This window comes from Silurus aristotelis (genome assembly GCF_946808225.1).
Source record: "Silurus aristotelis genome assembly, chromosome: 24".
Taxonomy (NCBI): Eukaryota; Metazoa; Chordata; class Actinopteri; order Siluriformes; family Siluridae; genus Silurus; species Silurus aristotelis.
Window position 1 is genome coordinate 11,551,232 of NC_139597.1, and position 22,478 is coordinate 11,573,709.

The 22,478-nt window shown below is 39.5% G+C and overlaps 2 protein-coding genes across 2 annotated transcripts; one reads left to right on the plus strand and one right to left on the minus strand.

Annotated features, from left to right (window-relative positions):
* Positions 1–7,579: 7,579 nt before the first annotated feature.
* On the minus strand, positions 7,580–12,451 carry creld2 (cysteine-rich with EGF-like domains 2). Its single transcript, XM_083528615.1, has 10 exons — positions 11,906–12,451; positions 11,713–11,795; positions 11,460–11,570; positions 11,264–11,355; positions 11,007–11,183; positions 9,425–9,523; positions 9,200–9,283; positions 8,682–8,777; positions 8,435–8,575; positions 7,580–7,933 (listed from the first exon to the last, which is right to left on the minus strand). The coding sequence occupies exons 1-10, from the start codon at positions 12,032–12,034 to the stop codon at positions 7,857–7,859; spliced, it is 1,089 nt and encodes a 362-aa protein (XP_083384741.1). The 5' UTR covers positions 12,035–12,451; the 3' UTR covers positions 7,580–7,856.
* Positions 12,452–13,306: 855 nt separating this feature from the next.
* alg12 (ALG12 alpha-1,6-mannosyltransferase) lies at positions 13,307–18,605 on the plus strand. Its single transcript, XM_083528568.1, has 9 exons — positions 13,307–13,496; positions 13,748–13,880; positions 13,975–14,148; positions 14,307–14,501; positions 14,599–14,701; positions 17,193–17,417; positions 17,550–17,719; positions 17,793–17,868; positions 17,953–18,605. Exons 1-9 carry the CDS (start codon positions 13,311–13,313, stop codon positions 18,179–18,181), a joined length of 1,491 nt encoding a protein of 496 aa, XP_083384694.1. The 5' UTR covers positions 13,307–13,310; the 3' UTR covers positions 18,182–18,605.
* Positions 18,606–22,478: the final 3,873 nt, after the last annotated feature.

Genomic DNA, 22,478 nt, shown 5'->3' on the forward strand with positions numbered 1-22,478 from the left:
GAGAAGCAAAGTCTTTTAAAAGTAATGATGGAAAGAGGCTCACCAATCTACAGAAAACTACCTACAAGTTGTGGAACAATTTCAGAATAATTTTCCTCAACATAAAATTGCTTTGAATATTTCATTATCTACAGTACATAATACCATCCAGGGATTTGGAAAATGTGGAGAAATATGTCTGTTCGCAAGGGACAAGGGTGAAACATCAATATTGGATGCCTGTGACTTTTGAGCTCTCTGGAAGCACTGCATTAAAAACAGTAATGGGCTGCATGAGCTTAGAAACACCGCCAGAATTTATGCAAAGAAGAAGCCATATGTGAACCTGCTAAAATTGACTGAGGCAAATTGGAAAACTGTTCTGTGGTTAGACAAATCGAAATTTGAAATTCTTTTTGGAAATTGCCAACTCTGCATCCTCCAGACTAAACGGTAGAGGGACCATCTGGCTTGTTATTAGTGCTCAATTCAAAAGCCTGCATATCTGATGGTATGGAGGTGCATTAGTGCCTATGAAATGGCCAGCCTTATAATCTAGAAAGGCACCGTTAGTTGTGAAAGGTATATGCAGGTTTTAAAGCAATATATGCTCTTTTTTTCAGGGAAGGCCTTTCATATTTCGGCAAAACAATACTAAACCACATACTGTATCTATTACAACAGCATGGCTTTATAGTAAAAGAGTCCGAGTGCTGAACTTCCTGCCTATTTGGTGCATCATGAAGCAAAAAAATATAATCAAGAAGACCCAGAACTGTTAAGCAGGTAAAATCCTTCATAATAGCATCCTAGTTTGACAACGAGCATCCAGTAAATCATTTTGCGTGCCAGTTACAAATCGCTAGAGCATCCATGGTACTAGCCAATAGGGACAAATGAGCCCACTGTGACATCCCAAATTCCCAGGTGTGTGTGTGTGTGTGTGTGTGTGTGTGTGTGTGTGTGTGTGTGTGTGTGTGTGTGTGTGTGTGTGTGTGTGTGTGTGCACGTGCCCGTGAGTGTGATATATCTTGAAATGCTGACCTGTCACAACCCACCAGGGAGCCTGATGCTGACACAGCATTGCTTCACCCAGCAGGACTGCAGAATCATCGCTATCTCTCTGTCTCCCCCTCTCTTTTTACTTTCTGTCTCTCTTGTTCTCTTTCTAACTGTCTTTATTTCGCTCTCCTTTTCTCTCTCTGGATCTCTTTCTTTCTGACTCTCTCTACTTTTCACTTTTCACTTTGTAATTACAACACGTAAATTAATATGAACACGTCAATTTGAACAATTGACAATTGACCAATCCGATTTGAGAAATTTAAGAATCAGAAGTGTGTGTGTGTGTGTGTGTGTGTGTGTGTGTGTGTGTGTGTGTGTGTGTGTTTTGGGTGTGTGTGTGTTTGTGTGTTTGTGTGTGACAGAGTTTTTTATTACATTGCACTTATGGATACCGATTAGGAAATAACATCTGTATTTGTACATGGTCATGTTGCACCATCTGCATCTGTGTGAAAATCACCAAGATACCAAATCTCCCTTGACCTTCACAAAGACCTTCCCTCAGGAAGCTCTGAGGAATAACAACAACTTTACAAAGATCTGCCTCAGTGGCTGTGATCTTCCAGAAAAGTGCTCTGTTACACAACAGGCACCGGTCGGCCCGAGTCGGCCCGGCACTGTGAATTACGCAGCTGAGCTTTGCAGAGTCCTTAGACGGGAGCGACTTCTCTCTCTCTCTCTCTCTCTCTCTCTCTCTCTCTCTCTCTCTCTCTCTCTCTCTCTCTCTCTCAAGCCTCTTCTCTAGTCATCATCTAGATAAAACAAAACCAGATGAATAATATTGCTCAGGAAATGAAAGTGACATGATAAATTAACAGATGAGAGGTCTGTTCCACATTAAGTCCTTTTTAATAAGAACAACTAAGATGTCTGGGGCTGGCCCGTCCTTTCATGTGGCCGCACGGTTTATAGTAAACAGACTTTGAGAAGAGGCAAAGACTAATTAGCTCAGTTATCCTTCCCGGGAAAGGGGAAAGCCCAGGACTAGAGGCAAATAACTGCCTATTGATTTTATAAATATCAAATGGTTTTATCAGATGTCTGGTCTGTAATTAAGTTGGCAGGTTTTTATTCATGTTTGTTTGCCAAAACATTCTGTTGTACTTAATAATGTGTGTAACACTATGAGCCATTCATTAAGGCCTTTAAACTTGTAAAATGCAGACAGATGACATCATCTACTCGATTTTATTGTATCGCTCTCTTAACAATCGACACTGAAGTAACAAAAATCCAGATGGCTTTAGATCCCTAATGAGCACGCCAGAAGTGACGGTGGCAAGGGAAAACCCCACGAGATGAACAGAAGAACAAATCTTGAGAAGAACCAGAGTCAGTAATATATCCATATTCTTCTGGGTGACACTGGAATAATGACAGAAACATGTCGCAGAAATATGAATTGTTATTCCACTAGGTTATCCCACTGTTCATATTTTGAATCCTGAGCTAGACAGGACAATAACTTATTTTATATGAATCTCCATCATTAAAACATTAGAAAATTAATGAAGGAGATTTCATCCTGAAAAAAATTAGTAAGAGTAAAAGCCTAGCCCCATATAACACAAAAGAAAATAAAGTCCATCTGACTTAGGTTTAATAAAAACTGCCTTGTCTTCTTCTTCTTAGGCTAATGTCCTTTCTGTGTGCACCATGTCATCACATAATTTGCAAGCATTCCCAAAAAAGGAAAATCCAGACATCACAGCTGGAACAGAGGAGCCCAGAACATCAAGTCACAGACCACAACCACGTCAGGACCTGTGCTTGAGGTAAAAGCCTCCAGACAAAGTGCTCGCTCAGATCAGAGCTGTTTGGGTGTTTAAAGTGTGAGGTGAATGGGAGATCAGAACACAGATGCACGCACTGGGCTGCAGATCAAAGGCAGACAGAGACGTGCATTACTCCATTTCTCTTATCTGCCAAATCTCTGACGATGGCTGTGCCAACAGCCCTCCATCCAGACTCTCTCAGAACATAAACACAGTGACTGAAGTGAGCGTGGGATCTACCTGTTAAGCCTCAGTTTTCAGGAATATACAGTGCAAATTAGGGCTCTTCGTGCAAAGGGAGTCAGTAGGCTGAATCGAATTAAACCACTGTGCAGCTTTATAACATCAATGAGATACTCCTCGTTTTTTCAGCTTAATCTCTGTGTACTAGTTTAGTACACTATGTGTCATTATCATGTAAAAGAACTTGGATACGTCTCTCCATAATGAAAAATAAGCATAGAAAAATAGATTCACTTATAAGACTCAAGGCTGAATTTTAACAATAAACATGGGTTTGATTTATATATGATGAGATATATATATAAAATTAACTCAATAAGTATATATTAAAACTAATAAACATGTCTCAAAGGACAATTTTAGAAAAAAATCACATGTTTATTACAGGATTGTATTTTGTCTCATGAGACTCACATAATTACTTCCCAGATTCTGTGTGTACATATTCATATGATGACAGTTGGGATTTCCCAGCATTTATTCTTGCTTCAAAATATTGACAGTAGACATAGGAACAAAATTGCACAAACATTTAAAAAGTGCCGGTAAATGGTGTTATCAATATCATGCTTACAGTAATACCTAATACAGACACACCTGTACTGACAGAAATCCCCAAGGTATTTTTCTTTAGGTCAATAAAGTGTATTGTATATCTAGAGTAGTGTATAAATATTGTTTATAGATCTAGATGGAGAAATATACAGTATATTGGGTGTTTACAACAAACATTTTGAATCAGTTAGCTGGTTATAATCTAATAAAGATCTGCAGGCTGTTTCAAGAAAGCTGAGCATGAAGCAGGAATACAATCACCTGCTACTTTATTAAGAACACATGTAGACCTGGTTATTTATGCAATTTCCTCTTTCATCCATGAGGAGATTGTTTTTTGTTTTTTTACACCATTCTGTGTAAACTCTAGACAGCGTTGTGACTTAAATAATCCCAGGTGATTCTCTCAAATAACCAATACAGCCACCTGGCACCAACAACTATGCCCCAATCAATGACTGAAATCTTGTTTTATTCTCATTCTCATGTTTGATGTGAACATTAACTAAAGTTCCTGACTTTGACATATAATTGCATGCAGTGGTTCTACCGAATAGATAATTACATGAATAAGCCGTACTGATGCACCAGGAATTATATGTCAGTTCGTGTGCAGGATATCAGTAAAATATCCAGTGCTTCTACTGAACTAAATTAAATATGTCAGATAGAAGGTATAGAGTACTAAAAAAAAAGTTCTCACAGTCAAACTCTAATCCTCCATTGCTAACCCAAAAGACCAGGTAGGATACGGCACATAGTCTCTGATGTCACAGCTCCCTCCCTTCTCCTTGCTCCCTCTACTGTCTTTTGCAGGTTCAAAAGAGGTTAAAAATCTGAACTCAGCTGTGCCGTGTGGGCAAAATTTGTTCGTCTTATTGATGGTGGCTTGAGATCCAGCTGTGTGTAGGAAGTAGGGCAACCACATCTGAGACTCACGGATCAGAGGTTCGCCTCAGAAAAAAAGAGTCTAAGCAAAAGCACATGCTACAGCTGCTTCCTATTCTCTATGTATAAGAGATGGAGGGAGAGAATATTTCTGCTTTAGTAGCGCTGTTTTCTATAGTTCAGTTCAAATGAGGTCCGGAGAGTCATTGAGGTTAGATCCTTTGCCCTTCATATTGAAGAAAAACATTTTGAGCAACATATTATTCTTTTTAATCAACATGTTAACCTTCAAATGTCATCCAAAATAAACACCATTCATCAACATGGTGGTCAGTTTTTTACCCTAGTTAAAGATTTCCTATATTACTGAAAACCTGAATTACTGACAATCGTACCTCCTAAAAGTAATGCTAGTGAGATTTGGCTCTTGCTTTTCCTCTACCTAAAAAGAGCATCACAGCAAAACTTTACTCCTTCATTCTGCCCGGCACTCTCACCTTCACATTTGTAAAATCTGCTCAAACAAACCAGCTTTCAAAGCTTCAACTTTCATGCTAACTATCGTCAATGCTATTGTGCTGGTAATCTCATAGCTCACTAGCTAGCTGGGCCGAGCCATTGCAGTAACTCAGTACACCTGCGTCATGTTGCTGAACTGAATTCTGAAAACTTTGTGAGACTTTCATATTTCCATTTCTTCCATTATTGATAAAATGGAGTGTCGCTGGTGCATATTTTAGAGTGGTCTTTTATTGTGGCCAGCCTAATGCACACCTGTGCAATAATCATGCTGTCTAATCAGCATCTATATATGCCCCACCTGTGAGGTGGATGGATTCTCTCAGCAAAGGAGAAGTGCTCACTAACAGATTTCGACAGATTTGTGAACAATCTTTGAGAAAAATAGGTCTTTTGCGTACATAGAAAAAGGCTTAGATCTTTGAGTTCAGCTCATGAACAAAAGGCAAAAACAAAATGGTTGCATTTATAATTTTGTTCAGTATATAATCAGCTAAAAAAATGTGCTGTTTATTAATGCAGCAATAAATAACCCTCAGCTGTGCTGTTAAAAAGATTCTTGTGAAATTACATCATAAAAGCAATAATTTGTTTTGTAATGTTATTGTAAATGTGGACTTTATTGTATATATGTTTTTTTGAGATATTCCAATTAACAAAAAAACTATTATAGTACACACACAAACACACACACTGTCCAATACTGTGCCATTGTCTCCTCTATAGACTTAAAATGATGATGGATAGAAATGTCCAGAGCATATTTACTCATTCTTCATGTGAGTCAGTGGGCAAGTGCTTTAGAGATGATTGGGGAAAATAAGAGGGGACTAAGAGACTACAAAGACATAATACAAGGTCCAGGCTTTGTTACATGCCTGTGCATGTGCTAGAGGTCTCCCCAACAGAGGTCTCTCAAACAGATCCCAACTAACTAATCCCTTTTGAAGAGTGATTCATTGCAGATAAAGGAAAAAAAGCCTCTCCTTGAACTGCCACCTTAACGTGGTGGAGGGGTTTGAGTACCCGAACGACCCTAGGAGCTATGTTGTCCGGGGCTATATGCCCCTGGTAGGGTCTCCCAAGGCAAACAGGTCCTGGGCGACGGGTCAGACTAAGAGCGGTTCAAAACCCCTTATGAGAGATACTACATCAGGGACCGTGACGTCGCCTGGTATGGCGCAGCCGGGGCCCCACCCTGGAGCCAGGCCCTGGGTTGGGGCTCGTATGCGAGCGCCTGGTGGCCGGGCCTTCCCCCACAGGGTCCGGCCGGGCTCAGCCCGAAGGAGCGACGTGGGGCCGCCTTCCTGAGGTGGCTCGGGCATCTGTTCCGGATGCCTCCTGGACGCCTTCCTGGGAAGGTGTTCCGGGCGCGTCCCACTGGGAGGAGACCCCGGGGAAGACCTAGGACACGCTGGAGAGACTATGTCTCCCGGCTGGCCTGGGAACGCCTTGGTGTCCCCCCGGAAGAGCTGGAAGAAGTGTCTAGGGAGAGGAAAGTCTGGGCATCTTTGCTTAGACTGCTGCCCCCGCGACCCAGCCTCGGATAAGCGGGAGAAGATGGATGGATGGATGGATGGATGGATGGATGGAAAAAAAGCAAACTTTGCTAGTGCTTTGTAGCTTGTGTAGAGTGTGTAACTAAAATATAGCACTCTTATTTGATCCAGAATAACATCTTATATAAACACCGCTCCACATATTGCTATCAAATTGTTAACCTCCTCCAACCCTCAGTTCTACCTGTTACAAGGTCGAAATGTGGGTTTATACTGCCACCAAGTGGTTAAAAATTTCACACTGAAAAATATTAGAACATATTTCAAAGATTTTCAGGGTTCTGGTTTGATGAAAGACAGAACGGAACAACAAAAACAAGGAAAAAAAGAAAAAAAAAAACGTGCCTATACTTTACATATTCTACTCTTTACTCCCAAATTATGCTATTAAGAAATTCCCCAACTCCACTTTAAAAAAAAAAAAAGAAAAAGGACAAACGTCACAGTATCACAGTAATTTGGAATTAAAAATCACAAACTATAGATTAAAGCTGACATTATGACAAATTATGTCTTTTTTTTCTTTTGTATTGCTTTTGATTTTCCCTTTACTTGAACTAGGGGCCTCAAATCTGTTCCAGCATGACAATGCCCCTTTGCACAAAGCCAGCCCCATGAAGGTATGGTTTACATGGGTTGGAGTGAAAGCTCTTGAGTGGCCTGCTCTAAAGCTCTGACCTCAACCCTACTGAACACCTTTGGGATGAATTGGAACACTGACTGCACCCCAGGCCTCCTTTCCTACATCACTACCTGACTTTACTAACACCCTTTCGGCTGAATGAGCACAAATCTCCAAAAGCAGACTCCAAAATCTGGCTGGATCAAAAGTCAGAAAATTAGCTTTGTATACAGTTGCACATGTTTGATTCTATTATTGCAATAGAATTTAAAAGCTGTAGATTCAGATTTCCAACAAACTGCTCCTAGACTATCAATATCACTGTCAAAAAAAAGTATAGTGACTCTGAAAAACCTACACCAAATAATACAAGAGACAAGATGGTGTGACTTTATTTACTTCACAAAACAGCAGAAGGGGGAAAAACAGATTATTTAAAAACCATATAACAGCCTTTTCTAATTTGAGCAGCATTGCTTCGGTTTGACATCATCCAATTTTTTCACTGGAATAACGAGTTGTCCATATTCCGCCAGTTACTTAAGTGCAGTTTGTCGAATATGTACAGTAAATACCATATGGTGGACACAATACGTTCTGAGCCACTACTGACTGACCCCTAGTGGCCGACTCAAAAACTGCAGCAACAGTTCACAGGTCTTGGTGTTCCAAAATATTTTCTGTGTTGGTGTCTTCAGTATCCTCAGCTGGTCCTTCCTCACTGTCCTCTGAGGAAGTAAAATAGGTCAAAAAAAAAAATTTGTCTCAATTAACAAGCAAACGCTTATCTAATAAGAATAATAATCATAAGGAGAAGAAGCAGAAAAATAATTGTTTTAATAGCAGCTCTCTTAAACTCATCCAACAGCAAGAAATAATTCAACTAAACCAACCAAAATCACATACAAACATCTGATAAAACAGAATGTTTGAACATGTTTAATAATCCTCATTCAACCCACAGTGCTAATGTGTTTGATTCTGCTAGACTGGATTGTCAATCAAGCAAGTTACAACAGTTGGTCAGATCAGCAGTTTCTGGTCATATTTGTATCTTTTTTTTCTTTTAAGAACTGCTACATATTTACATGTCAAGTGAATACATATTTAAAAAATAAATCCTCATTTTACACCATTGTCTGTGACCAAAAAAAATATTGTTTTACGCATCTTTGATTTCCGGATGGTGGAATATTTTCATGGTTTAAGGGTAATTATTAAAAAGATACCTGGTTGTGCTTGCTGAACACACACTCCATCATACTCCTCAAAGCCTCCTGCACATTGACACTTGTAGCTGCCGTTAGTGTTCACACACTCCTGGTGTTCCTCTGTACACACTGCTTCAGACAGCTCGCACTCGTCCACGTCTGGGAACGAAAGAACAGGGCGGCAATATTTCATGTTATCAAATCTAGAAAACACAAAACAAACTCTCTGATAGAGTAAAAGCAGACGTCAGAGATTGAGGTGTACCTGTGCAGTTGCCCTCTTCGTCCTTGTAGCCTTCAGCACAGGCCAGGCAGTTTCCAGGGCCCGGCCCTTTGCAGCCTGAACATCTGCTGTCGCACACTGCGGCAAAGAACAGGAAAAAAAAACAGAGTGGACACACATGTAAAACGGTTTCTAAAGAGGCCAACCTTGCTGAGAGTTCAGGAGAGAAAGATCAAAATTTTACCACAGCAGCATAAACAACAAACTACTGACTTTATACTGGCAAAAAAGACCATAGTCTCACACTCTATTGTTCATCTAATCACCCAGAAACTGAGAAATTAAACCACTCCTGGAGGCATATGCACCTTCAAATCCCACATCTTTACCCTTCATTTTATACACATTTGTGCTGAGCATGGCTACAAAAGTATAGCTTTCAGTAATTTTCTCCTATATCAGTGTAGCATGAATGTAAAAAATCATAAATGCTTTGACAAAAGTGTAGCTGTAGAACACCTTGATGTAGAAATACAAGAACTGAAGATGTGTTTACTAACCACTGCAGGAATACGAGCTGTCCGTATTAAAGCAGTATTCCTTGTCTTTGCATGGAGGAGGATCTTTGGAGCACTCGTCAATGTCTGAACCAACAAATGAATGCAAGAGATGGGATCACACACACACATTCTTTGCGATGCACCAGTCATTATTCTGACACTAGCCTGGAATGCCTGTGCAGATACAACTTAAAATTAGAATGGCTGCATCAGGGAAATTCTCACCAACGCATGCTTCTTCCTCATCTTCTTCCCAGCCCTCACGGCAGTCAGTGCAGTCCTTATTAGTGGCTCCAGTGCAGGTTGTGCAAGATGAATGACACTCTGTGAACAAAAGGACAACTCATAAGTCAGTTTGAACCAACAAACCTGAGGATTTTAGGGTATTGAACAGGCTGCTGTTAGAACCATGACCAGTGTTTTTACTTCCTGTTTTACTTTCACAAAATACAACTTGGTTCAGTTAGCTTCAGTGTAACACTTTCAACAATTACTACTATCTAATCATTCCCTGGTGGTGCAAAATATTTTTTTTTTTTACGATAGTGGGAACTTTATTTATGAGGGAAACTGACAAAACTGAGAAAAGTAAAAGTACTGTGCAGCAATACAGCATCTGTTTAATAGAAACTAGTGAGAATACAGAAACAGAAAATAACTTCTGAGATTCCAGTCCTGGATTTGTGAATCTCTCAATATCTCTCTTTTCTTTTCTAATGACTACACTAAAATGTTGCCTGGCTGTATATTAGTGCAATCATAGAACCTCATGTCTATTAGCCTTCTCTGAGAAATGTCAAGTTAAGTTTATTTCTATAGCGCTTTTCACAACGGACATTGTCTTAAAGCAGCTTTTAAAGACTATAATCACACTCTTGATATCACCCAAATGAGAATGGGTTCCACTTTTGAGTCTGGTTCCTCTAAGAGGGAACCCATTCTGATTTGAGTGATATCAAGAGTGTGATTATAGTCTTTAAAACAATAAATAACACTGGAAAGTGAGAACGAACATGAGCACCGGAATATAAGATTATAAGTAAAGCCCTTTCTACAGTCATACAGTTATTTGAGACTGTACAGTCATCAAAATGTCTGAGGTAACATTATTTGGGCCCTGAGAAAATGCCATCATGTCTCAGAACCAGTGTTTTCACAATTACCTGTTTTTTTGGGGGGTTTTTCTCTCTTTCCATCACACATGATAGACATTACTAGAGTCTGGTTAGCATCTTAATTTTCTCTTAACATTTGTGACCACAAGACGCCTTGTTTAATGTAATAATATCTAAATTTATAAAAGGTGTTATACAAATTTATGCTGCAGTATTATACATGTGCTTCCACATACATCCTTTATTCTGAATAAATTGTATGTCATCTGTGCACATGAAGTGATCTGCTTAGTAAAAGCTCCTTTGTGTGGTTTTACAGTTAGGAGAAGGGTTAGCTCAGTGGTTAAGATGTTGGACTTCTAATCAAAATGTTTAGCATGTCTTCCTTCACCACATCCACAAACCCCCTCCTTGGTCTTCCTCTTTACCTCCTTCCTGGTAGCTCCATTCTCAGCATTCTTTTACCGATATACCCCATGTCCCGCCTCTGCACATGTCCAAACCATCTCAATCGCCTCCCTCACCTTGTCTCCAAAATGTCCTACAGGCGCTGTCCCTCTAATAAACTCATTTCTAATCCTGTCCATCCTCATCATACACGTGCCACCTACTGGGTTTTTACTGGGAGTCATGATATATTATATTCACCTTACACTGGTCTTAATGATCTTTAAATGTTCTGTGCTGCTTACCTTTGCACAAAGAGAACGTGTCGTTCCTCTCTTCACTAAAATATCTCTCGGCACAGTCCAGGCAAAACTCTCCTTCATATCCAAGGTGACAAGTGCATTTGCCACTTCCTCCCCTTGTCCCATCCCCGTCACATCCACCGTTTCCATGACAAGGTCTGTCCGATCCTCCTACACAGGCTAAGTAAATACAAGTAAATGTAAACTAACAAAAAAAAGTATACCATTAAAACAAAGCAGAAGCAATAGTGCTGACTTACAGTTACAATCTGGCCCGAATGTTCCTTTGGGGCAGCACACTTTGATTGTTTCAATACAAAACCATTTATGTAGATCGGGGTGCTTTGTTTTCCTGCAAGATCGAAGATTGGTGAGTGAAAGAGTTATGCAAATGACAGAGTGTCTATTTTACAAACTTAATGCACGTTATTCAGTAGATGGATCGCAAGTCCTGACTTCTTGAACCACCAAGTCTCGAAGTGCTCCTCGTATTCTTCTACCATGTGGTTGCACTCGAAATTACTGCTATCGCACAAGCCCTCCAGAATCTCCACCAGTCGAATCTCACTGAAAAACACAACCAAGACAGGGTCACACAAGGATGTCACGGCATACAATGATAAACAGCAGAACACACATATGAATATTTACAGGTATGACAACCAAACATTGTATACATGCATCAAATTTGCAGTCAATGCAGCCTCACCTGGTCTCATACTTTGACAGCTTCCTCTCCTCCCAGGCAGTATTTCCACCACCAAAATTTTTCTTTGCAGTTTTATCAAACCCCTAAATGCAGAAAGGCCATCAGATAATTTCCTGCTCATTTTAAACTAAAGCTGTCACTTCATACTCATCCTGAACACATGCTTTCTGAAACCACAGAATCCAGGACCTACCTTGTCGAAATTATCAGTGATTTGTTTACAGGTGGAACACAGGGATCCGAAATCCTTGGAGTGGCCACAGCCAAGAGATAAAACAAAAACAAGACAAAAGACCAGACTGGCTGTGTCAGACAGTGGCATGTTTATGAAAGAAGCTGGTCAACTACCAAACTCCAAAAATCATGATAAAACCAAAGGGACTATACAGTAAGAAAACCAAACGAATCCACGGTTTACAGCATCAGCCCTCAATCAGTAAGCAGCCTCCACCATCAACAGGAAACTGTATCAGCTAGTGGATTACTATGTATATTGACGGATATGCAAAGCTCTACAACTCTCATGCCGGCTACGCGAGCTCTTCCACTTCCGCATTAATTCCCGTGTTACCATTGTGGCTTCTTTTGATTGGATGACGCTCCCCATCAATCAAAGCAAGAGCCAATGGGACGTCGCCACGCGCGGGCCCTCCATTTCAAACCGAGAGAGAGGGGTTGGATTTGTCACGTGTTTCTGTACATTTGTACACTTTTTTGCTCACTAAAACAATGCAAAGATGATTTCAGACTTTCTAACATCCATGATAGTTAATTAGTAATTATTCAAGATGATGTGATGGTTTATTCTTTAATTCATTCACTTTTATTTATTTTTTAAATTTAATAACCATTTAGGCAACATAGATGTGCTTGGGACAAACAAGGAAAAAGAAAATGACGATGATGATTATTATAACAAAATATGACGATTTTAGAATTTTAAACATTTATAATAGTTCAATATGGATTATTTAGAATGATTTCAGCCATTTGAGCAGCACAGGGGCGCTTGGGACAAACAAATAAAGTGATGATGATGATGATGATGATGATCACAAAATATGAATATATATATATATATATATATATATATATATATATATATATATATATATATATATATATATATATATATATATATATATAAAAAATTAGATACTAATAATAATAACTACAATAATAATAATAATAATACAATAATAATAATTAGTATTAATATAAACATAATTATAAAGGGCACACCCTGCGTTTTTTATTTTATTTTATTGAATTGTCTATTATGGTAAAAATAAATACTTTAAAAAAAATCTTTTCAACCAACTTTGACGCGAGATAATACCCGGATGCGAGCCAGGTTTCTGATTTGTCCGGACGAACATACGTAACCAATTCTTATAGTTTCTTAAATCAATCTAAAGTCTAAACTCATACTCCCATATATATAATATAAAAGGGAAAACATTGAACCCCAATGACAAACAAATCCTTAATCGAATCAAAAAAAAAATCCGTGTAAATAATTACACAGTCTTTAAATCCTGTTTACTTCCGCTTTGATGACACGCATGGGTCTCTGAGCTAACCGCTTGATGATGCGCATGCGCAGTTTAACATACTCTTCCAGCATGGCGCGGAAGCGACTCATTCCCCAAGTCCCCCAGTTCCTCCTACTGATATTTGTAATTTTTTTGCATTTACTTGCTTGTCCTTTTACCAAAGTTGAAGAGAGCTTTAACTTGCAAGCCATTCATGATATTCTTTATCACAGATTTAATTTGGAAAAGGTAAGGTGTTTGTAATTTTAATAAAAAAAAGTGTGTATTGTAATTATAATGATTATTTCTCTTTCCAATGGTTCTGGTTTAGTTCAGATTCTTTGGATTAGTTTAAAATTTTGTGTTAAGATTTTAGTGCTTGAGAGTTTGGTTATCTTCATATGTTTATATGTTCAAGATCTGAAGAATGTTTTCTCCCTAATCAGACATGCTGCCATGCTGAAGTGCCCTACTGCACCTAACTTTGTCTTTATCTTCAGTATGATCATCATGAATTCCCTGGTGTGGTTCCTCGCACCTTCATTGGGCCAGTGTTTGTCTCTGTGCTCAGCACACCTTTGGCGTTTGTACTCTCCCACTTTGAGGCTCCGAAATATTACACACAGATTATAGGTATGTGCATCAATTCCAAAGGAACTGTTTTTTTCCAATCCAGTTTTCTTGTGCACACTGGAATGTGATTAATATGTTGTTGTGTTCTCCACAGTGCGAGGTGTCCTTGGGATGTGTGTCTGCCTGACTCTATGGCACATGCAGAAACAAGTGTGGAGACACTTTGGATATATGGTCTCGTGCCTTTTCTGTCTTATCTGCATTTCCCAGTTTCACCTGATGTTTTACAGCACGAGGACTCTGCCAAACACATTTGCTCTGCCCATAGGTGTGTTTTAAATGAAAGTATATACATGCATACAATATGAAGAAAATATTTCTGAGAATGAGTAGCACTAATTTAGTACATTACTTTTCTACGTTTTTGTCAGGGATTAAACGAGTTAATAAAGCTGGGCTCAATCCTAACACCATTTTATTTTACAGTATTGCTGGCATTCACATCCTGGATGACCCAAAGGCATGGCATGTTCATCCTACTTTCTGCTTTTGTTATTATCGTGTTTCGTTCAGAGCTGTGCCTTTTGCTTGGACTCATGTTGCTAATGTCACTTCGATCCAGAAAGCTCAGTATTAAAAAGCTGCTTTATTATGCTGTACCAGCTGGAATTTTGTCACTCGGTAAGTGTTGCTTTGAATGTGTTCTTTTTTTGATAATATTTAAAAAAATTTATCATTTTTTTATGTGCAGCTCTGCAGTAAACCTATTTTATTGTAGGTTTTACCATTTGTGTTGACTCCGTGTTCTGGAAGAAGCTGCTGTGGCCTGAAGGCCAGGTTCTTTGGTACAACACCATCTTGAACAAAAGCTCCAACTGGGGAATATCCTTTTGGCTGTTAACAGTTCTGGACACTGCTCCACTAAAATTACATTTCTCTTTACAATGGTATGTGCCAAGAAATGGGATGTATTAAGTGCAATGAAACAGGATGTTTGGAAAGAACAATGTGTGAACCAGCAACAGGGTGAGACTGACATCTGGTCTGATCCTACAACTAGTGCAGCACAAATTGCTAAAAAGTTTTATGTTGGCTTGTTGTTGGAAAGGTGTCAGAATGCACTGTGCATCATTGCTTGCTGTGAATATGGCTGGGACTGGTCAAAGTGGCGATGCTGAACCTTGTCCGCTATTGAAAGCACCTATAATAGGCACAAAACGTGAATGCCTGGCTGTGTATGCGTTGTTTGCCTGGGGGAAAAAACGAGGCACCAGTATGCACTATAGCAGGGGTCACCAACCTTTTTGACACCGAGAGCTACTTTTTGGGTAACAACTAATGTGAAGGGCTACCAGTTTGATACATACTTCTGAAATAACAAATTTGCTATTAATAATTAATGATATTAATCTATATCATTTATATAATCTATATTAATCTAACTCAGTTGCACAGGGGGCCAAAACTCAAAGCACACTTTAGGTCATGGGCCGAACAGGATAAACATTTATTGAACACACTAAAACAATGTTTTTTGAACATAAATATGAATAAAACAGACAGGAATATTATTTCAGAATAAATAAACTTAAACTTTAAATACCTTAAAATATTTTGCTCTCCATAAAAAAATATCCTGTCAAAATTATACAAGTAAGAAATATGAACATGCTACGAAAAAACCCTGAAAAAAATCAATAAAAATTGTGCTTTTAAGTTACCAAAATAACAACAAATCAAACCAATCAGATTTCTTTGCTCTTATGCCATTTTATAAAAAAATAATCTTAAACTTTAAATAAATTAAAATCTTTTGCTCTCCATAAAAATATCTCCTGTCAAACACCAGACGTCTCACAGCTTCATCATGCAGCTCTTTAGAAACTTTCCCTCAGTAAATAACCGGCTGATGTGACTGATTTCTCCTCTGTTTTCACACCAGCTTCACTTTGTGATTTTGCTGTGGTGAAAAAACGTCTGCTGAAATGTCAGATTCTTCTTTAAATCTTCTACTTTCTGTATCTTCTGCTCTGCATTCAGGTTTTTCAGCTTCTCCTGATGTTTTGTCTCATAGTTCCGTCTTAGATTTAATTCCTTAATTTCAGTCACATTCGCTCCACAAATAAAACACACGGGTTTACAGCAGTGTCAGTAAACATCTACTCAGAATCCCATCGGTTTTGAAAGGCTCTGTTTTCAGAATCAACTTTTCTCTTCGCCATTGTGAGGGGCTTCCCAATAATTTTACAATAGGGTTAAATACATCAACAGAAGCTCGACTTGATTGACGCTGGAATGTTCCCAGGTAGCCTAGCGTTCGGTTAGGCAGCTGGAGCACTGCATTATGGGATCTGTAGTTTGTGTTATCAGCACTTCATATCGCGGGGCCATTAATAACAATAATAATAGATCTATATAAAATCATCTCGCGGGCTGGATATAATTGTACGTCAGGAAACCTTGGATCCTGGCATTCATGTGGATGATATTTTGACACGTATCGCTTATCTAAATATCGTCACAGACCTTAAAGTGCACCCCTTTTTGGCAACAGTACTTTTAATGAGATCTTTAAGCAGGATAGTGCATGCTGCTACACTGCAAAAACTGTACAGAAATGGTTAGTGGAACCGTTAGTGGAGTTCAAGGTGTTTGCTTCACCACATCTCAGTCTGATAAAGCCTCTGTAGCATGTGCTGAACAAATAAGTTCGATCTATAGAGACATCACAACGTATAAGACTTAAAGCATTTGCTCTAATGGCTTGGTGCAAGATATCACAGTACACTTTCAGAGGTCTTCCATGCTTTAATTGGTCTGAGCTGTTTTGGTGGTGCAGGGGAGGCCTACACCATATTAGGATGGTGGTTTTAATGTTATGGCTGATCTGTACAATTGTGAAATAATAGACTTTCTAATCACCCATTTCTGGAGTCACCAAGTAATGGATGGCTTCCCATTTAGGTCTAGTTCCTCATAACTGATTTCTTCATTTCATCTCAGGGGGAAAAAACAGTCCTCACTGGCTTACTGTTTTACAAATATGAATACAAATGTCCACACATTTTGTCCTCAAGGTGTCTGTTGTTGAAAACCCCACATAAATTGAATTACATCGAATTGAATTACAGAAGATGCATGCTACATTTAATAGTAACTGGCGATAAGTAAATAATTTTTATTCGGCCTGAACTTGATAAAAATGACCAGATTGAGTTATTTGGGATAACTTCAGCATAAACTGAAGGTCAGTCCTATAACTCAGTAATCCTTGTGCAAAGTTCGGGGCCTACTTTAAATGTAGTTATCCTCAGATATTTGCTGAAAGCGCTGATGCTTCCCTTGCATTTCCTTGACGGCCTTCTCTCAGTAAACTTCCCCTTTTCTCTGGTACTTCTACTCGGCTGTTCCGCGTGGTCTGGGCGCCACCGTTGTCTTCGTCCCATTTGGCCTTTTGGACAGACGGATGCACACAATGCTGATACCTGCCGTAGGTTTCATCCTGCTGTACTCCTTCCTACCACACAAGGAGCTCCGCTTCATCATTTACACATTCCCCATCTTCAATGTGGTGGCAGCTCGTGGCTGCTCCTTCATGTAAGTAACATGATTGAGTCAAATATTTGCTGCAATTGATTTAGATGAATTTATTATTTTTTTTTTTAATGAGCTGTTAAATGGTGTGTAAGACCATGACTGAGCAAACATTTGTTTGTTTATTTATTTCAGTTTACACAAGTACCAGAAGTCGTGGCTGTATAAAATTGGGACCATCGCTGTAATTGGACACTTGGTGGCAAATGGGGTATATTCAAGCATCTCGCTCTATGTTTCACATCACAACTACCCAGGAGGCAAAGCCATGCAGGAACTGCACACATTAGTGCCAGCTAACTCAGGTATGATCATTTCAATAGCAACAAACAAATCACCGTGAAACCAAGTAATGTATGTGTACGTGTTCTTTTCAAGATGTGAACGTGCACATAGATGTACTTGCGGCAGAGACTGGTGTCTCACGCTTTCTGGAGATGAATAGCAAGTGGAGGTTAGATAAATAAATGCTACACATTGGCATTATTTAATCAGGTATATTGTTTTAACAATAAAATGGTTTTTTTTTTTCCCAAAGGTATGACAAGAGAGAAGATCTAACACCTACAGACCCACTAATGAAGATGTACTCACATGTACTGATTGAGGCAAACACAACCCTGATATCACAGCTTAGTGGTTCTCACAAACCTCTTATCTACATACAGGGTTATGAACGCTTTCTAGTCAATATTTCCCGCTTTCCTCCAATCAGTTTTACATTAACTGATAAACTTGTGCTTCTCGAGAGGTTGAGCACCAGCTGATACAGAAGTTCTCACTTAAAAATGACAATCAGACTTCTTCCTGCAATAAAAAAAAACATAGACGTGTTATTTCTATATGAATCTGAAACCTGACCTCTGACAGTTGTGTAGGCGTTTTCAACTGTGATGAACTGACACTCCCCACACCCTTCCTTCAGTCTCGCACTAGTACCGTTTCCTCTGGAGTGCTTGACTTAATTTACCTGCTTAAAAATCTCAGGACCTTTTATGTGACGTTGATAAGTAAGAATGTTTTCCACTGTCGTGATGCGGGGTGGGGGGAGGTATTTTTTTAAATTTAATCAGTCAGATAAATGGAGCAAATATGTATCAACAATGTGTTTGATATTTGATTGAAAAAGTAGAGATGTGAAAACTTTTTCCAAAGTGAACATGAGGTGATTTATTAAATTACTACACTGTTTATTCTGTATTGCACTTTTATTTTTCTTTCCTTTCAATGAAACTGCATATTATTCCCCTTCAGTTTGCTGATAGCTGGCTGAGGCAACGTAATTTTCAGATTACATGCCCAAATATGGTAACCGCTATAATTTTTTTTATTAAATAACGACCGCCCTAGAGTGTAAAAAAAACAACAATGGTTGAAGCTAAGTGCACATGGTGTTTACTCAAAGTCTGTGATGCTACACTGAACTTATACTTGACTCTCAAGAAAAACTGGTTTGTGTGTGCCTAATGTCTAATTACCAACCAAAAGCCACCTGGGTTGTGTAACGGCTTGGTCATCTGCTCACCACTTCCCTTTACAAAGAGCGAAAACAAACTGCTACTGGCACAAAGTTTCCTGTGTAAAAATATGAAAGCACTTACACTTCATTGAAATCAGACTCAGAATCAGAATGTTTAAGAAATGATTCAACAGTGCAAAGTATTAAAACAAAAAAAGAAAACAAGGAAAGGGTAAACATTTTATTAACAAATAGCCACCAAAATTGCATGGTTTCAGTCTGACTATTTAGCAAATTATTTTTGGAAATCTTTTTTATAAAATGTACATCATCTTGACATCGATCCATAATTTAATACCCCAGGAAAAAATAATAATAAAAAGAATTGTGCCTGAGAATTTTTTTTTCAACAGATTGCTAACCCTGAAATTACAACACCATTTTTACATAATGTTACATTGTTTTCTGAGCTAAAAAAAAAAAAAAAAAAGTACAAATTCTAATGGACAGTACCATAAATCAAAATATCACAATGAAATAATTAAATTAAAGACATTTAAACAGTTTTCAGTCACAGCATTTCTTTTTGGGTTGTGTATTCTTATATATAAAAACAGTATTCAGCATCTGTTTGCATTTTACATCATAATTAAATCAGGAGACAAAAAATAAAATGTTGCACATCAAATAATATATACAGCATTTTGACCTGAAGTAGTTCATATAAGGCACAAGGAGAGAGAAGAAAAAAAATCTGACCATTTAAAAAAAAAAAAAAAAGTACAGCAACCCACACACATACCCAACCCCTAAATCTAGGTTTCCCCTCCCTCCCTCCCTGAACTCACTTTTCACTGGTTAGAAGACTAACTCCAGTTATCAAGCATTGAACAGTAGTATGCATACAAAAAAACAGTTATTTAACTTAATGTGTACTATATACCAAATCTAAACCTCAGTGTAAAGTATTTTAAGTTGAAAGGGCCATCTCAGAAGTGATTTGGTCCTTGTTTGGGGTTCCCTGGGGTCTAAGAAGGTTTTGCACACACAAAAGTGTTCTTAGTACTGAAAATATATCAAAGGAAGGTTGACCTTTAAAAATAAGAGTCTTTCAAGATTTTCTAGCAATGGTCGAGACTGGTTCAGGGCACAGTTGACACTTGATGTGCTGAACAGTGTATCTGCTGGTACAATGCTGGGTGGGCAACCCACATAGCGTACGGCTACTTTGGCAAGCTCGGGCCACAAGAACAACTTGAGATTCCAATAGTCCAAAGGATCACAGCTCTGGTCAAGTATATCTTCTTCCAAATACTCCAAAACAGCAAGCTCGGATGACTTTGGTCGGTCATCGTGCTTAATCTTTTGCCTTATGTCATCCATCAGGGCCCATAGGTTGTCTTTGTTCATGGTTGAACTGTTCGATGGAGCTGGGTCCTCGCTGCACCCGTTCGACAACGCAGGTTTCGATTCTGCAGCTGCTGATATGGATACCCTCTGTACTTCTCGTATGAGCTCCTGTTTACACTTCTCCGCTTCCTCCTCTGTGAACAAGGAGGTCTTGTACCTAGGGTCAAGCATCGTTGCCCATGTATAACGTGGATCAAGAAGTGTGGGAGACATTCTGGTCACCATGGCCTCTTTCAGAGATTTAAGCATGTTGTCAATACCCATAGTCTCGTCGAAAAGCATGTCTATTTTGCGGTTGAGAATATGAATGAGCGGTATGACCTGGCCAAGTGTGGCCGTTCGATTGTTCATTTCCCTGCAGGCCACTTCAAAAGGTTTCAGAGCGTTGCAAACTGATTGCATCACCTCCCACTGGTCACAGCTTATAAGTTCCCTGAAATTGCACTCTAAAGACATTTCATCGATGGCTTTCTTTTGCTCAACTAATCTTTCAAGCATAAAATAGGAGGTCTTCCACTTGGAGGGAACATCCTGGATCAGCTGATTTTCAGGCAAGTTATAGGCTTTCTGAAGTTCTGCCAGTTTCTCCTTTGCCTTGGCTGAGCGATGTACTCGTTCACATATCTTCCGGGCGATGCTCAACAAGCTCTGTACCATTCTCTGGCTCTTTATGGCTTCGTTAACAATGAGATCTATGTTATGACCGAAACAGTTCATGAGGGTGTGAGCATTGTCCTCCAGGACATTTCCAATGGCTTGATTATCGGTGACGGTGAATCCAAGCTTCAGGCCTGAGGAAACAATCCATGTGTCCCAAAGGTACTCAAGTTGCTTCTGAATGCTAAGCATGTTATAATCACAGTCAATTGCGGAGACGCCAAGCAGAGCTGAGCAGTGGAAATCTTGCCCCTGAGGTCGGACACGTGACTCGAACGTCACCCAGTGGGCTGTAAGAGTCAGGTATTCCCGCGTTTGACTGCTAACCCATATGCTTGTTGTAAAATGAATTATTCCACTCTCTGCCTCTTTGAGGTGTGTCAGAACGACCTCTTTTACACTTTCATACATTTCTGGTATGGCGGTGCTGGTGAAGTATGATGAAGAGGGAAGAGAATACTGTGGTTGGAGGTATTCCAGTAATCGGTTCAAACCAACATTTTCCACCATAGCCGATGGCTGAAGATCCAGTGCAAGCATTTCAGCTACGAGTCTGGTGATTTTTTTGGCAACTGGGTGACAATCATCAAATTTTTCACTACTCTCCTCATACGCAGACGTGTCCATGAGCTTCTGTTTTACTTCAGCAGACGATGCATCACCTGAGATATTACTATTGTTTTCGAGCACATGCCCATGAAACCTCTGCATGTGCCTAAACAAGCAACTAGTGCCCAGGTTTGTTGTCTTTTTACCCCTGCTTATTGTACGATTACAGTGCAAACAGACCACCTTGGTTGGGTCAGCAGAAGAAAGAGAAAAGTGATTCCACAGCTTTGAAGTCTTTTTGCTAAAAATGGCTTGCGTGTGCCGTTTCTTCTCGCTAGCAGGGCTGTCGGTCGCATTTGACAGCATGTCCTCCTCTGTAGCGAGGGTGCTCTGGGGGGACTGAGGTAAGGTCGCTTTGTCACTTGTGCTTTTTTGGTTCTTTAGGACATCAGGATGTCGCCTCATCAGATGCCGCATCAAACAACTTGTGCCGAAGTCTCCACGCTTGCCACGACTAATGACGCACGGACAGTACCGACACAAAGCCTTGAGCTGGTCAACCGGGGAGACGATGAAGTGGTGCCATACTTCAGATTTCACTCTTTTCATTATCTTTTTGTTTTGTTGGAAAACTGAGCTTGGCTCTGGAGCTAGACTCGAGACTTCAACGGAATCTTCTGGGGAAGATGACAACTCTAGACCTTCACTTTTTAGAACAAATGGCATGTTCAGTGAAGACTCTTGTCCAGAATATGAGGCATCATTCAACTCCTCCTTTAAATCCATATTCTCACTATCATCCATGGGCACTTCGTCTGACATGGTTTCAGGGGATGAGGAAGTGCAAGGGGGTTCTTTCTTTATTTCTACATGGTCCTGCATCTGTGAATGTGATAATAGTGTTGGCGGTGTAGTATACGGTGGAGGAATCGTTGAGCCTTGTCCATTTTCTTCAATGACGATGTCTCGGTGGGCCCGCCACATGTGGC